The 15,664-nt window shown below is 39.8% G+C and overlaps 1 protein-coding gene across 1 annotated transcript in view; it reads left to right on the forward strand.

Moving 5' to 3' along the window:
* The window catches only part of KDM3B (lysine demethylase 3B), a gene marked incomplete at its 5' end in the record, with an annotated part of 55,753 nt that overhangs the window by 4,195 nt on the left and 35,894 nt on the right, over positions 1-15,664 (forward strand). The window contains 4 exons of the mRNA XM_084268452.1: positions 10,958-11,125; positions 12,478-12,591; positions 13,051-13,156; positions 14,597-14,721. Of these exons, the coding sequence (XP_084124578.1) occupies positions 10,958-11,125; positions 12,478-12,591; positions 13,051-13,156; positions 14,597-14,721 (513 nt within the window). The remainder of the gene's footprint in view (positions 1-10,957; positions 11,126-12,477; positions 12,592-13,050; positions 13,157-14,596; positions 14,722-15,664) is intronic.

Genomic DNA, 15,664 nt, shown 5'->3' on the forward strand with positions numbered 1-15,664 from the left:
ACCGTTTCTACTGCTGAGGGACATGGAGTGGGGATGGCAGGAGGGGGATGGAATACATCTGGTTTTGTAGCTTATGTACATCTAAGTTTTTACGTGATTTGTTTAAATAAAAAAAAAAAAAAGTCTTGTTGGCTTTGGTGGTGTAACTGCAGTAGAGGAAATTGTGATTTGCAAAATTCTCAAAAGGATCTTGGCAGGTCTAAAGTGGCTATCAAGTTATAGGTGAGGAATAGGATGGAGACTCAGGCTAATGAGCCTTCCCAGTCTTGTGCCATCTCTGGTGTCCCTGTGTCATGCTCACCCAGTAGTAAGGGGCAGGGCTGGTGGTGGCCATGGAAGGAATTGGTAGGACTGATCTCAGCAGTGGTGTTTTCAGGGATGACAATGGCACTGGGAGGTGAAGGGCCCTTCCTCCAAAATACAGGTTATGGAGAAATAACAGTAGCAAAATTTGTGTAGTAGTATGAGAGGGAGGGTTATTAACCTGCATGTGTTTGGTTAAACCTTTTGCAGATCCGTCCTTACACAACGCTGATGGGGATCTTCTCACCCTTCTGACTTCTCTGTTTCTGTTAACCAAGACACTCCCAAGTTTCTATCTTTTCCTCCCTTTTCCTTCTTTGAGGATACTTGTTTTAATTTCTTAACACTTGGTAGCAATGACTGTACACGTGTAGGAGCTTCAGTTAAACTGCTTTATTCCTGGGGATTATGGAAATGCCACCTTTGTTCACTGTGCCTACATGTATGCAGTGTTTCTGATATTTTAGGAAGTGTCATGCTGTTGAACGTGTGCTATGCTGATCTGCACGTGTACAGTAATTTCAATATGTTTTAAACTTATTGGACTTGAGTAAAATACATTTTGGGCAGGTCAAAGTAGAAATATGGAAGTGCTAGATTGAGCAGGTAAGCTTCTGAGAGAGAAATGCTGCCTTTAATGCACCACTCCAAGTATTTTCCACTTGTGTCAGTAAAAACAGCTGTACTGGACAAGGTCAAAGGTCCACCTAGTCTCCTGTCTCCATCCATCCATGCCTTCATCCTGTCCTGCTCTGGTCAGATGTGGGTGTCCCTACACAGATGTTGAAGGAGTCATATTGTTAGGCCTTCCACCCGTCAGCTGCCTGGCAGGAGTTTTCTGAAATGCTGCTTGTCTGTGGAGTCACATACAACATGGCTGCTGTCTATTCGCATCAGGGAAGGGCTATGAAATAAAGTTTTGCTCATCTGATAGTGGGTGCTCTGTAGAGCTCACTGACTTTGGAGGGTCAGTCTCTTCCTCCTTCTCTGTGGTGTTTGATGCAGCAGAATCAAAAAGTTCAGATTCCCAAGTTCAGAGCTAGTGAGCCATGCTTATTTGACTTTGGACAATTCCTACTCAAATAGGCTTACTCCTTGAAATGTATGTTTGAGGAATATTTTACTAGAGTTAACCCATCTTCTTCATGTTTAGTGGTAATTGTGTCGACAAATTTTATTGGATATATGCGATGCAAAACATTGTAGTGTTCTTGCATGTGAAAACTGTGAAAGCTACTGTGTGCTGCAAAGTCAGTCGGCAGGAAGCTCCTTGGTGTTTGCCTTCATAAATCAAACTGTTTGCCTTTGAAGATCTTGAATGTTCCAATTACAGGTAGAAGAGATGAAGAGTTTTCATTAAAATTAGTTATTTTTACCTTTTTGAACATTGTTTTGTAGAGTTGAAGTATAGCTACTGAATCAAGAAAAAAAGGCTAGAAAAATAAAATGTACTTTGACAAGACCTTAAGAGTAGTTTTTTCCCTATAATTGTCAAAGCATAGCATATTTTTCCTTTGGCAATTTATTTTCTTGGGAGGACAGTGCTGACGTAGTATGTACAGGACTTTCTTTTTACCAAATAAAATGCCATAAGCCAGGGAAGTAGAAATCATATGCTTTTATTCTGACTGGTGAATATATACCCTGAATTTTTAGTTATGGCTGCAGAATGCCATCGTCTCAGTAACAGCTGTGCATTTAGAGTAAAATTTAGCAAGCTGAATACAGTTTATTTAATCTAGGTCCCTGTCTTGACACATTTGTTGGTGTGTTTTTCTGTATGACAGTTGTGTGTGTCACACTTCAAATGAAAAAGGAAAGACTGAATCATGTGCTGGTAAGGGCAGTAGTTCAGCGCTGTGACTGGGACGGTGTTTGAGCCACAGGTTGGCAGCTGGGAGTCCCTTTTGTCATCCAAACGGTTGCAGAAAGTCAGGTTTCTGTAATGTGTACTAAGATGTTTTCTCCATTTTCAGTAGAGATGCTAGAAGCTTGAAAGGTTTGTTTTGTTTCTAAGTGTGACCGCTGGGCCATGCCTGATGCAGAAGTTCCCTTGCAGTGCTGGCAGTTGCATGCTTTTTTGTATCAGGTTTCAAATGGAAGACTGACAGTTTTGTAGGAGGTGAAAACACGTGAACTTGTGTATATATGATTATGACAAAGTTGTTCAGGGTTTTTGTATTGAGTTATTACTGTTTTATATCTCCGCTTTGATGGCAGTACATTTCCTAAACATTTTGAGTGAAAAAGGTAGGCCAGTATTTTGACCCAGCAACTACTGCAAGAAATGTTTTGTAGTTTTCACTTGTTAAGGTACAAGGCACTTAGTTTTTTCTGTAGGAAAACAATCTTCTGCATGCAGTAGGTATATACATATTACTTGGGCGAGCTGTGTGAGCTGAGTATCTGGGGTGTTTTTTGGCTGATCTTGTCTGTGCTTCAGTGAATTCTGTATTGATTAGAGTGGCCATTCTTTTTCTTCTTCAAGGTCTGTCTTATGATTGTTCACATTTCTGAGGGTTTTTTTCTGTGCACATATTTTGACTTTTCCATGTTGCCATCACATGCAGGACTTTTTTTACATCGCTCCCCCTTTCTTATAACCAACTTGCAAGTTGATGGTGGCTTCACAAATATTTCTATATAAACACGTGTAACACATTTGGAGAAACATTTTGTCTTCCCAATGAGACTTAGCCAGTGTAATGAAAGTGTATCATGTTCGTTTGGTTGTTGAATAGCTCTTTTGTGGGGTCATAAAATGCACTCGGTCATACAGTTAGTTGCTTTCCTTGATAGTGTTAGAGTGCTTTTTGAATAGTCTTAATGCTTCCAGTTTGAACTGCTGATTACTGAACCAAAACAAAAATCTCTATGTAGTTATTGTCCAGAGGTCACTGTGACTCCAGTTACTTGAGCAATGCTTCATGCTTTTCCTGTGAAGCCAGTGGTGTCTGTATCTAACAAGTTGTGCTACCATGTCTTGGTTAGATACTCTTATCAAGGCAGCTAACTTTTCAATCTGTGGCATATTAATTTTCTTCTGTAGTTTCTAAGTATGTTTTGTTTTTAAACTGTTCTTATTGCAGGCTTATCTGCAGTTGGGAAGAATCTTACTACTTCTGTCTCGTTATCGTTGATTAACTGATCATGCTCTTCTGAGGTAGTGCAGCTTGGTAGCAACTGCCTTGTTGCTAGTACTCACTGTTGGAGTCCTGTTTTAGTATCTCACCTAGACAAGGTGGTGATTGCTCCGATTGCAAAACACAAAGGTGGGGAAGTTTTTCCTGTATAGTTTCAATATTTTCTGAAACAACCTTCCTCTTAAAAACAAAGCATAGCGATTTAAGGTGTTTGGCTCTGTGTGGTGTGAAGTACACCACAGTTACTGGATTTCAGAGCGTGAGGGATGTTTCCTCACTGGCTTGAGATACAGCTTGCATAAAAAGGTACTGTGTCTAATACACATGGCATTGGAGGTTGTGATTCACTTGGTGTCGGAGACTCATGTTTATGCTGCAGGCGCAGGGCTATGAAGTCACTGTTAGATCCCAAATTTGACTTGGATAGCATTTGTTATCCTAGAGAGATACACGGCACAGGCATTTTCTTGCTTGGCATAAACCAAAGCTGTCCAAATCAGCTCATGTCTGGAAGTATTCAGCTGCTTGATTGTTACCTTACTGGATAAAGTGGAAAAAAAGCAGCGCAACATGTGAGAGAGATGATAATCCAACTATATGTTTCTGCTCTTTGTGTGTAAGAAGAAACTTGTTGATAAAGACTTCAGTAGAAGAATTTGGTCTGTAAGTCAAGATAGTAGCTGTTACTGTCAAAAAAACCCCCACCCAAAATTCCCTTCCTATCTCTTGTGCATGGTGCTTTGCTTCATTGGACCCTTAAGCGAGCAACATGCAGGAAGATTGCAGGAAATTAACAGTTTTCAGGCCAAGTATTCCCTAGATGTACCCACCACAGTGTCAGCTGGGTTGGTTGTTCAAGGGACAGCAATGGGACTGTGTAAAGACAGTGGTGAGGCAACATCCTGGTGCTTTCAGTGAAAGCGAGCTGCTAGAGGGTGATTTGATCAGGTCTGTACTGATCTAAGGGCTTTTTCTGAAACACTTACTGCATTGCCTGACCACAAAGAATCTCCAGCATTTTCTCAGAGTGCTGTTTTGAAAGTAGCATCTCAAAGATACTTTGTATGCAGAATTAAAAGGCATGTTTTTGTTACTTGCAGTGTATATCAGGGATTTTGGATTATTGCTTTGCTTCAAGTAATGATCTAGTTTGCATGGTGGCTGAATCTCACAGGAAAGGGGCAGAAGCATCGAGGCCACTCTCCACCTGTCTTTTGCATTTGGGTTAAGTGGAGTGTTTGACATTACAGACTCAATGTAAATCTGCCTGTACTTTGTAAACAAAACTGTACATCTGTCTTGTTACAAGGATGGTGTAGCACTGAGCAAGGCCAAACTAGATTGCTGTCGCATCCATACCTGTGTAACTAAGGTTACGAACTGCCTCTGTGCCACAGAGGCACCATTGGGGCTGATTGTGCAGGGCTCAGAGTGTTCCTCCTTTGTGTTACAGCAGGAGTGTGGTGGCTGCAGTGCTGTAAAACGACTGGAGTTTGGTGCAAAATGGGGCAGGGCCTTTCCAAAGATGAGACTTCTTTCCTTGCCTCCTGTGGTTTGTGTGGAGCTTCCAGCACTGCTCTTGAGCTGCGATGGTCATATGATGCATGTGTGGCCAGCGCTAGGGTCAGTAGTGATACTGAAGCTGGAAATGCTGTAATACTGAAAGAAACAGGATACTGAGCGCTGTGGTGGATTCTGTTTGCTTTGGCACTTTGTTGTTCTTGCTCTCCTACCTCCTTAACCCAACTCATCTGAATACATACATACAATGCTGGCATGTCAGTATTTTCAGGAGTAGCTTTCTCGGCTTTTTTTTTTTTTTTTCTGTTAAATACTTTGTGCTGTGGAGAGAGGTTTTTTTCCTCTTTTAAAGAGCTTATTAAGCCAGGTCCTGCCTGGAGCTGTCAAGAATTTTAGGAGAATTACAGAATTTAACTATGGAGTTCTTGTTCTGCAGTTGTTCCTGATTGCCTCTATAGTTCTTTTACTTAGTAATCTTGCAAACCAAATCATCCCAAACCAAACAAGAAACAAACATAAAACCTATATCATCAATGTAGTGTCAAATGAATAAACTAAACAAACTCCTATTTTTCAGATACACTGTATCTGGGTACTTCAAGTTCCAGATTTTACTGTAGAGTTTGCTGTATTTCAGTGTGGTGTCAGACCATCACACAAACTTCAAATGCATTAATCATAATGCCAGCCAAGACAGATCTAAACTCGAGGAAGCTATTTTGATTCAATAGTTGTTTGACATAGCTGTACAACTTATTTCTGTATTGGCCCCAACAACTTGGTTGTATAAAGAGTGTCCCGGAAAGGCGCCCAACGTTGGTTTGAGTCTCCATATCATACTGTATTATGTCACTTTTTTTTGGTGTAAGTGATCGCCTTTGAATAATAATTATACATTCCTCCTGCTCTCTCTATGCAAGACTTGAAGCAAGTGTTACAAGTCTAAATTCAAGGTGAAAGCTGTGTATTTCTCTTCTTGGAAGACCCTGATATTCTTTCTTCAGAGAGTGCAGGCCTTTTAAATACATGATCTCTATCTGCCCATGAATGTTTTTAATTAACTTTTATGTAGGAAAGTTACAAGTTACTGCTCTTTCTTCACAGCAGTGGAGTAACAAAGCTTCAATAGTAAAGTGATGTGAAATTGTTATTTGTGTTGTATGTAAATGAAGATTATTAAAACTGTATTTTGCAAGAAAAAAGTTCTGTTCATTTAAAGTGAATTGCTCACATCTGTTGAATACTACAGATGCATTGCTTCTTAGGGTTTGTTCTGACTATGTTTAATATTTTATAACAAAGAAATAGGCTACTGATTTCTGACTGGCACCGATAGTGCTAAAAATGTATTTTGTGATGCCATCAGCCAACCAGAAAAAATGAGGTAGGGCTGTTACCTGGAATCTGATGATTCATAAACATGTTCATTTTTATTAAAATTGTTAAATATTGTTGTAGATTACTGTGCTTGTTAAATATTGACTCATGTGATACCAATGCTCCAATGCACATATTCAGTTGCAAGACAGAAATACTTATGATAACTATTTGTGACCATTTATGAGCAGCTTATTCTACTAAAAGTAATGGCTTTAGCAGAGTTATGATTTCTCTAACTCCTGCTGCTTTAGTACTATTTCTGCTCTAGATTCTGTCAGAGTGGTTTTGATTGTTTTGCTTAATTATCATTATTTGTTATAAGCATAGTAAAGTGCCAAGGAAATTCAAAAACTATATATATTTTCTAATTTTTAGTAATTTATTTAGTGTCTTCATTGAATGCTTAATCAGATCAGCCTTTAAGCATAATTTTCTGCCTAATAACTGTGGTTTCTTCCTTATATGATGAAATCTACCTTTTTGTCTGGCTTGATAGACATTATTTCATAGGAGGATTTTTTTCTCTTCCCCCTCCTCCTTCCCACCCCCAAATTTTTGTGGCTTCAGGAATCAGCTGGAGTAAAACACCTACTGTGCATGTATATATTTAAGGGTTTTTTTGCCTTTACTTGGAAGGAAGTTTGAAACATGATTGCTGGCTTGGAAGCTAAACGTTTTCTAAGCATTGGTGTGTTTGTCACACAGTGGATTCCAAAATAATACTTAGAATGCATTAGAAAAAAACATTAAGCTACAGTAGTTCTCAAATCTCATTTAAGGGTGGTACTAGCTGCATGAAGTCTCAGATGTGTATCTCCCAAGTTGAAATATCAGTATCTACCATCCCTTCTTTCAACATGAGTAAGAGGTCATGGACCAGTTTGTTACCCAGTTTTACTTGGCAGTCTGCAACAGATTCCTATCAGTGCCTCCTTTCTGGGCATAAGTACTATTATTCCAATTTACAGATGGGAAACTCAGCCAGTGAGATTAAATGGCTTGACCAAGGTCATGCAGGAAGCCTCTGATGAAGCAGGGAATTGAACCTGGGTCTCTGGCTACTCTCTAGCAACTGATGGACCATCCTTCCTTTCAGAACTAGCTAAAATTTAAGACCATTTTAAGGGATATCTTTGCACTTGGATTTTTTGCCATCTCTGCTTTTTATAATATATAAAACACTAAAAAGTAAACATTTTATATTCTTCGTAGATGGCATCTAAATTAGACCTTTGTGCGAGTTCTAATGCAATTGTAGTATTTTTTTTTTCTATTATAAATCGTGTTTAGAGCCTGTGTGTCATGTGGTGAGAAAGACAGATGTATCTGTCTTACCTACACTATGGTCTTCCTATTGTTGTTGGTTTTATATTGGAACTGACGTTGGAAAACTGTAGAGGAAGTTCCATTTGAACCAGACTATAATTTTCTGTAGTGTATTAAGGCCTGAATTTTAGGGTAGTAGTTCGACAAGAATGTTATCTACTGGGAAAAATGCTTCAGACTGTCTGTATATCAAATATAGCAGAGCAACAGTTCTGCTTTCCAGTGTTGCTTTTTATTGTGACAAGCAAAAAAAAGAAAAAAAGGGGTGGGAGTGAGAGGGGAAAATTACAGGTGTGTATCCACCCTCTATATTTTGTGTTGGAAAAAAACCCTGAGACCACCAAAATATATATTTTTAAAATATTGTTTACAGTTAGATATTACTTAGGGAATTGGAGGTTTTTTTTCTTATAGGAGAACTTGGGAAATCCCGCAGGTATGTTTTTGTCAAAGCATCATCATTTTTTAATATGATAGACATATCTGCACTAAGTATCTAACTAGTTGCTGTCGTCCATACCACTGTTCAAAAATGTTGATATTGAAAAAGCACCATTGCTGTTATTAATAGCTTGTCTAAACTGATTTTGAGCGATGTTACTGGATTGGCAGAAAATATAGTTGGTTGATGTGACTCTAATAATTGTAGGGCCATTGATATTTTTGAGAGGTAATTTTTTCTGATGTAGCCAAGGATTTAGCATACAGACATTTCCCTTTTGACTCAAAACTACACAATTTTCAAATTAAGATGAGGAAAAAACCTCAGGGAATTCTCACTTATAATGCAGCTCCTTTGCTTAAGGCTTCTGGGTTTTTCAAAAAAGGTAGAATATTTCTTTTACCACTTTAAGTATCTACAGGAAATATGTTTACTCTCAAGTCTGTTTCATCTTTCCTTGCCTTGAGGCATCTATTTCAGGATTACCTGTTTTCTCGGAGAATCTAAGCAGATTTGGCATCAGGTCATGAATATGCTGTAGTTATTTTCTGTAATTATACAGAGTAGTATCTGCACAAACACTTCGTGTGCTCTGCAAGTCAGCTTCTGCTTCTTGCACACCCAGGACACAAAGTGAAACTGAGAACATAGCTGCTTATGTTGAGGCTTTCGTCCTTTGTGTTGCTGTGCGATCTGTTGGAAACTACTGACAGTTCTGACAGTGTTAAGTGTGGTGGGGCCTGGATCTGGAACGGCTGCCCTACATGTCTCTGTGTAGGAAAATACTCTGTTGGGTATTGACTTAGAATTAGTAGCACCTTTTTTAATGGTTGTAAATCAAAGTTTGGCTGGACTCTGTTGCTGGTTATGCAAAGATGGAAGAAAACTGGATGTCAAGTGTATAAAACAAATTTGCCACGACTTCTCTGTTTAGCAGGGGAGAGAGATGATCTTAACATTGTAAGTATTTTCTCTCCTTTTGACCCACTTTGTGAGTCTGGGGTTTTAGAATGGAAAACTGTAAGGTTTTGTGAGTTCAGTGATGAAATGGAGTATTTCAGTTGAAAGGGACCTACAGCGATCTTCTAATCCAACTGCCTGACCACTTCAGGGCTGACCAAAAGCTAGCATGTGTTAAGGGCACTGTCCAAACGCCTCCTAAACGCTGACAGGCCCGGGGCCTGGGCCACCTCTCTGGAAGCCTGCTCCAGGATTTGACCACCCTCTCGGTAAAGAAATGCTCCCTCATGTCCAGTCTGAGCTCCCCTGATGGACCCAGCTTTGAGCCATTCCCAGGTGTTCTGTCCCTGGATCCAAGGGGGAAGAGCTCAGCACCGCCCTCTCCGTGTCTCCTCCTGAGGAAGCTGCAGAGCGTGATGTCGGCCCTCAGCCTCTCCCTCTGCAAACCAGACAAACCCTGAGCACTCAGCTGCTGTTCACAGGACATGGCCTGCCGGCCTTTTGCCAGCTTGGTTGCCCTCCTCTAGGCCCATTGAGGGCCTTCTTGACCTCCTTGAGCAGCAGGCCCCATCACTACACATGATATTCCAGGTGAGGCTGCACCACTGAAGGCAGTGAGCCAGTCCCCTCTCTGGACTGTCCGTGGTTGATGCCCCCAGGATGTGGTTTGCCTTCTGGGCTGCCAGGGTACACTGTGGGCTCCTGTTGAGCCTGTTGCCTCCAGGACCTCAGGCTCCATTCTAACGGGCTGCCCTCCAGCCACTTCTCTCCCTGTTTACACTTGTGTCTGATATTACTCTGTCCCCATTGCAGAACTGAGCATTTGTTTTTGTTAGGTTTTATACTATTGATGATTGCCCAGTGCTACAATCCATCTAAATTCCTCTACAAAGTCTCTTTTCCTGTGAGAGAGGGCCTCTGGAATGGAAAAATGTGTTCTGTCCCATTTCTGCTATATTGCCGACATTGATGAATTGGAGGAATGATATCTTGAGAGGTCCAGTGGTCTTTCTCTGTGGGGGAGCTTAAGCAGTAATGGAGTTCAAGAATTCATCAGGAGTGTTGCTTCATATTCTTCCCTTTCCCCTTGAAGCTTTTGAGTCGAGAGGAGGAGTGGGAAAGAGGAGTGTATGAGTGGTCTCTGATACCTCTTTTAATAAAGATGCTGGTAAAGCAGAGAGCTGTCTGTCTGTGGTTAATGCTCTGTTATCCTCAGCGATTTTGTAACTACATTACAAAAGTCTGTTTTGACTGTCCAAGGTTTTTCCTAACTTTTGAGGGATTTCTTGCCATGCATAGTAGATAAGTTCTGTAGATGAGAGGTTGGGATGCAACTGTGTTCTAATGTTTAATAGCCCTAGTTGTTAGGATGTGGAATGAGACTTGTAACTTGTGGTCTGTTCTTAGTATTATTGCTACATTATTTCAGGCAACTGTAGCACTTGTCATTTGTGACAGAATTAAAGAGGATACTTAGAATAGAGATTGAGAATTGTAGTGTGGTTTATATTGTCGTGCTTGGAAATAAAGTAATGAAAGAAATCTATTGAGTGGCTATTTCTGCATGATCTCGTGCTATCCAAAATGTTTGCATTTGGCCAGGGAGTTTAATAGTGTACAATACAGCACAAAAATTCTGATTTAGAGTCCATTTCACAGATGCAAGCTTTCTGGGCTGAAGGATTTAATTCTCTGAATGTCACTTAACTGTACTGATACAGGCCATCTGTTGAAGTGCCAAGTAAGAGTGTCTAAATTCTCTAGAAAATTCCCATCTTAGAATCACAGGGATCATAGGGATTGTAAGAATGTCTTTGGTTTTTTCTATTTGGTGTAGGAGAAGTGCTGAAATGCCTTATTTTATTTTTTCTTTTTTAATCAGATCTTTGTGGAATTTGATGGCTGTAACTGGAAACAACATGCTTGGGTGAAAGTCCACGCTGAAGAGGTTATAGTATTACTGCTGGAAGGATCATTAGTTTGGGCACCTCGAAATGATCCAGTTGTGCTTCAGGGGACTCGAGTCTCACTGGCACAGTGGCCTGCATTGGTGAGTATCTTCATATCCTCAGAGATTTGCATCAGCTCTACTGTGAAACACAAGGCTTGGATGTCATGCAGGGTACCATTATGCAGGTCTGAAAAATTGCTTGGGGATGTTGGTTTTTTTATGATGGTAAATAGGAGAGCGGTTAACTGGGTGTTCCAGTATCTTTGGAAAGGCATGAAAGGCTGGTTCCTGTCTCAGAAATTGAGAGCCGTTACCCCACAGAGATGAGATATTGTTTACCAATGGGTCTCTGAAGAAATGTGGTATGTATCTGAAAAGATTGTTTTTTCATGTCTTTTAACTTTGTGTTGGACTTTTCTGAATTGTGACAATAAGCCTTTTGGTCTTATGGATCCTCTAGAGCTCTCTACAGTAGAAGGTTACTGCATCATATTAACAGGTATTTCTGAAGGCACGTTGGGGAGAGAACAGACTGTTTGCTTTGCCTTACCTGTAAGCCATAAGTTGGCCACTCCTAATATAAACAAAAAATTCAATTTCAGTGATGATGTCAGCAAAAACTTCCTTGCATCCTTCTATTTCCTTTTCTGAAGAGGAATAGTTGTTACCTAATATAATGACATGATATAATGAGGAAAGGTCATTCTATGTAAGAAATATTACCCTTGTTTTCATGCTAATTATTGATTTACCCTTTTGTTTCTTCTCCTGCAGTCCTTGGAGTCTGCTTTTTAATAACACACTTTGTGCATGGGCACATTGAAATGTTTTTTTCCAATCAAGGACCTTGCGACTTGGTAGGATTTGAAAGTAGTGTTTTAAATTGACAGTTGGGTTCAAAGCAACAAATTCAGCACTGCATCTTTTTCTGAGAGATTCTTTTAGTTTTACCATAAAGCAGAAGAAACCCAGGATTTTACAGCAGAGAATTCTGTATAGAGTGCTTTTCCCATAGGTGGAGTTTTTCTTTAGTGTATTTCCACCTTGTCTCCAAGATTGAACTCCAGTTCACCTGACAAGCTGTTTTATATAATTTCTCTTAGATTATTTTCAAGTATCTTTATCTCAGTGATTTGGAGGTGTTACCATAGTCTGCACACACACCGGTTGTGTAATGAGTTGTGTCAGAACTTTGTTAGAGACTGTTGGAAGCAAATACTGAGTATTTCCACTATAACTCAAGCTTTTATCTGTGGACTTGCTGAAAGAAGTTTCCATCTCCTGAACTTTGGACAGCCACATTATCACTCAAGCTCAAATGACTGCATGGGAATACAGACTGCCAAAGCACCAGTACCTATGGGCAATGTGAACAGTACTAGGAGTAAACTGTCATTGGCCTGTATGTGTGCTCAGTCACTTTTATAACCTTTGTGTTTTGTTCATCACAGACCTTCACTCCCCTAGTAGATAAGCTGGGTTTAGGCTCTGTCGTCCCAGTGGAGTTTCTTCTGGACAGACATTTACGTTTCCTGTCTGATGCCAGTGGATTACGTTTGTTTCAGGTATTTGAACTGTATTCAGTTAAAGTGCAAATTTATCTTTATGCTATGATTGTCAATTTTTTTTTTTTACACTATTCCACTTCCATATCATTGCAGTCTTTGTTTCACTACCCTTTAATGTTATTTGTGTTTTCCACCCCCCCTGCTTTTCCAGGTGCTTACACTAACCTCCATCTGCATTTGAAAAAGTCCTAGTTGCTCTCTGCAGGTGAAGAGCTAGCCATCAAGCATCTTGTCCCTGATAGTTGCAATGGAAGATTTGCAACAGCTTTTGCATAGTTAGTTCTGTTCTGTTCTTTTTTTTTTTACCCCTCCTGGCTTGTTTGGCACTGCTTTTCTTAATTTTACTTTGTTTGTCAGTCTCTGAGAGCAGACAAAGCAAATCTGTCCCTTAAAAACTAATTATTTGGTTACCTTAAAAGACTATATTTGTGTGTTAAAACTGTTCATTCTTGGCAGGTGGGAACAGAGAGTCAAAATCAGATTCTGCAGGACCAGCCTTTACTAAGAGAATCTGTCAACACATTGATCAGTGACCAGAAGCTTCAGGAGATATTTAGTAGAGGTGAGACTGTTTTTCCGTCTCAGAGCTACTTTATCGTGGAACAATTAGACTATGCTGGGATTTGTGAAGGAGAATAGTAATACTATATGTTACTGTTTGATTTGGAAGGTGAATTTTCTGTATTGTTTTGCACATTCTTTACAAAGAAGCATTATTTTGTCAAGATGCAGGTAAGTGGATGCTGAGATAGAACCAGAAATACCTACTGTGAGTGATCACTGGAGATGTGGTTGAAGTAGGACAACATATTATTGATAATGTCCATGTATTTACAATTTTTTTTTTATTTTAAGGTTGGAATTTTAAAGTTTTGGTCCTGTCCTGTGGTTTTGTTCTATAGTTGAAGTGAGGTTACGCTGTAGTTACTGATCTTTAGAATAATTTCTCTTGCTATATCAAATTCAAATTTTGGCATTTTGATGATTAATACAGTAATAGTTTAAGTTGAAAATATGGTGTGGCCATGGGTGCTCAGCACAGGATTAGTATCTTAAGTGTTGTCTGAATTGTGCATTACAATTAAGCCTGATTGCAGCTTTTGTTGTCAGATTGGCATCTTCTAGTTCAACTGCTAGAACAGTTTTTCTGTCCAGAGTTTGGGTTTATGGGTTGGGTGACCACCCTAGAGGTAGACCACTGTATAGCATTTAAAGGATGATACAATTCTTAATGTGGATTTGGTGCGTTTTGGTTAAACAAAATGTTGATTGATAAAAATGCTTTGAGGACAATACTTTTTATGTGAGCAGGTAGCTTCAGAGAATTGTCCAGTGTGGAGCTGCCTTCTGAAGCACATAGTGTGACTTGGGTCAGATACAGGCTATTGCATCATGTGGATTTAGATGATCTAATATTAACAAAGTTGTTTTTGTCAGGACTTAGGGTAGGAGGAAAGCTCTGCATGCTGATGTGGAGAGTGAGGGCAGGATCACTGGACTGAGTCAGAGTGCTATAATTGCCCAGTGGACTGATGCTTCATAATTACTGAGCCATAGGTTAGAAAGCAAAAAAGCTAAGCTAGCAAGGAGCCTCTGTGAAGCTTTGATTTTTTTCTTTTTTTTTTTTTAACTTGTAAACTTTTTTTTTAAACTTGTCTTTACAGTACTTTTGAGTTACAGCAATGAGGGCTTACTGACTTTTTACAATAGCATGTTTGGCCTATGCAGGATGCGCAGCAGAAGCCTTAACGTTTTAATTTCTTTCCACCTGAAAGATGACACTTTAAGCCCTTATTCTGTGCACAGATCTCTTTGTGTGTGTGTGTGTGTGTGTGTGTGTGTGTGTGTTGGGGGGAGGATCGGTTGGTTGGCGTTTCTCTTTTGGTGGTGGTGTGTATGAGTTTGGAGGTTCCCCGCCTCCCCCCTTTTACTTATTGTATGACTGAACTAGTATGACATAAACCTTGTCTGGAAAATGCACTCAGAGTCCTCCTTTTTCCAGGTCCTTACAGTGTCCAAGGCCAAAGAGTTAAGATTTACCAACCAGAGGATGAAAATAGCTGGCTCTGTGGTGTTGTGAGCCATCAAGACCCGATAACTCGCCTTATGGAAGTGTCTATTACTGAGGTAAAAATATGAAGCACTGTTTTGGTATTCCTAAAATACTATTCCTCAATATCTTGCAGAGAATCTCAACTTCAACAGAATTTGAACATTTGGTTCTTTATTTTATGCTTTAAAATGTAATTATCCATGTTGTGATTTGCAGTATATTTATTTATTTTTCCTGTTATGGTGACTTTCCACAATAATTAGTGATAGACAAGCCACTTTTATAAAACAAGCTAGAAAAATTTCAGTGGACATGAGGCTACATGAAAAAATACTGGGAGTAGCTGTCTGAAGGAGAGAGTGTGCTGGTGTACAGAAAGCTGCCTTCTGAATCTGTTACGCTGTGGTCTTCCTATGCCTCCTGTCAGCTTCTATCTGACAGGTTATATGGGTGGTTTGAAGGAAGTGTAGCATAGAAGATGAAGTTTTAGTCTCAATGTGGCTTAGTCTAAATGTATTTTAGCTTGCGTTGTTTACTTTTGCCCTGCTACTGTCAGCTAACCTAGTAAGTCCTGGAAACAGCAGAGAAAGTCTGTGCACTGCTAGAGTTACCTGGTTTGTATTACAAGCTTCCATGAGACCTGAACAGGTAGTTTAGTCTTACCAGCAGCTTGCTGCTAATGACTTTCTCCTTCCGGAACAACTAGGAACAGGTTTGTGGTGCTGTATGTAAATTACTGTAATAGCAGTACTCTTCTCATTTTTTTGGGGCCTGTCCCATGCCCCTTGCTTTCATAACCTTTTCCATGTCCCATAAAATATGTGCCCAGTGAGTTCTGTGTACAGTAAACCCTGCACTCTTTGACTACTAGGTATGTTGCTGATGCTGAGGAAAAAAAAAAACAACTGTGTATGGTAAATAAGTATAGTACTTAGGAGAGGCTTTGATGTTTTAGAGTGTATGTTTTCAGCAGATACATGCCAGAAGCATCCAACTTACTGTGTGTCTACTGTGAAA

This window comes from Gallinula chloropus (genome assembly GCF_964237585.1).
Source record: "Gallinula chloropus genome assembly, chromosome: 10".
In the NCBI taxonomy this organism is placed as follows: domain Eukaryota; kingdom Metazoa; phylum Chordata; class Aves; order Gruiformes; family Rallidae; genus Gallinula; species Gallinula chloropus.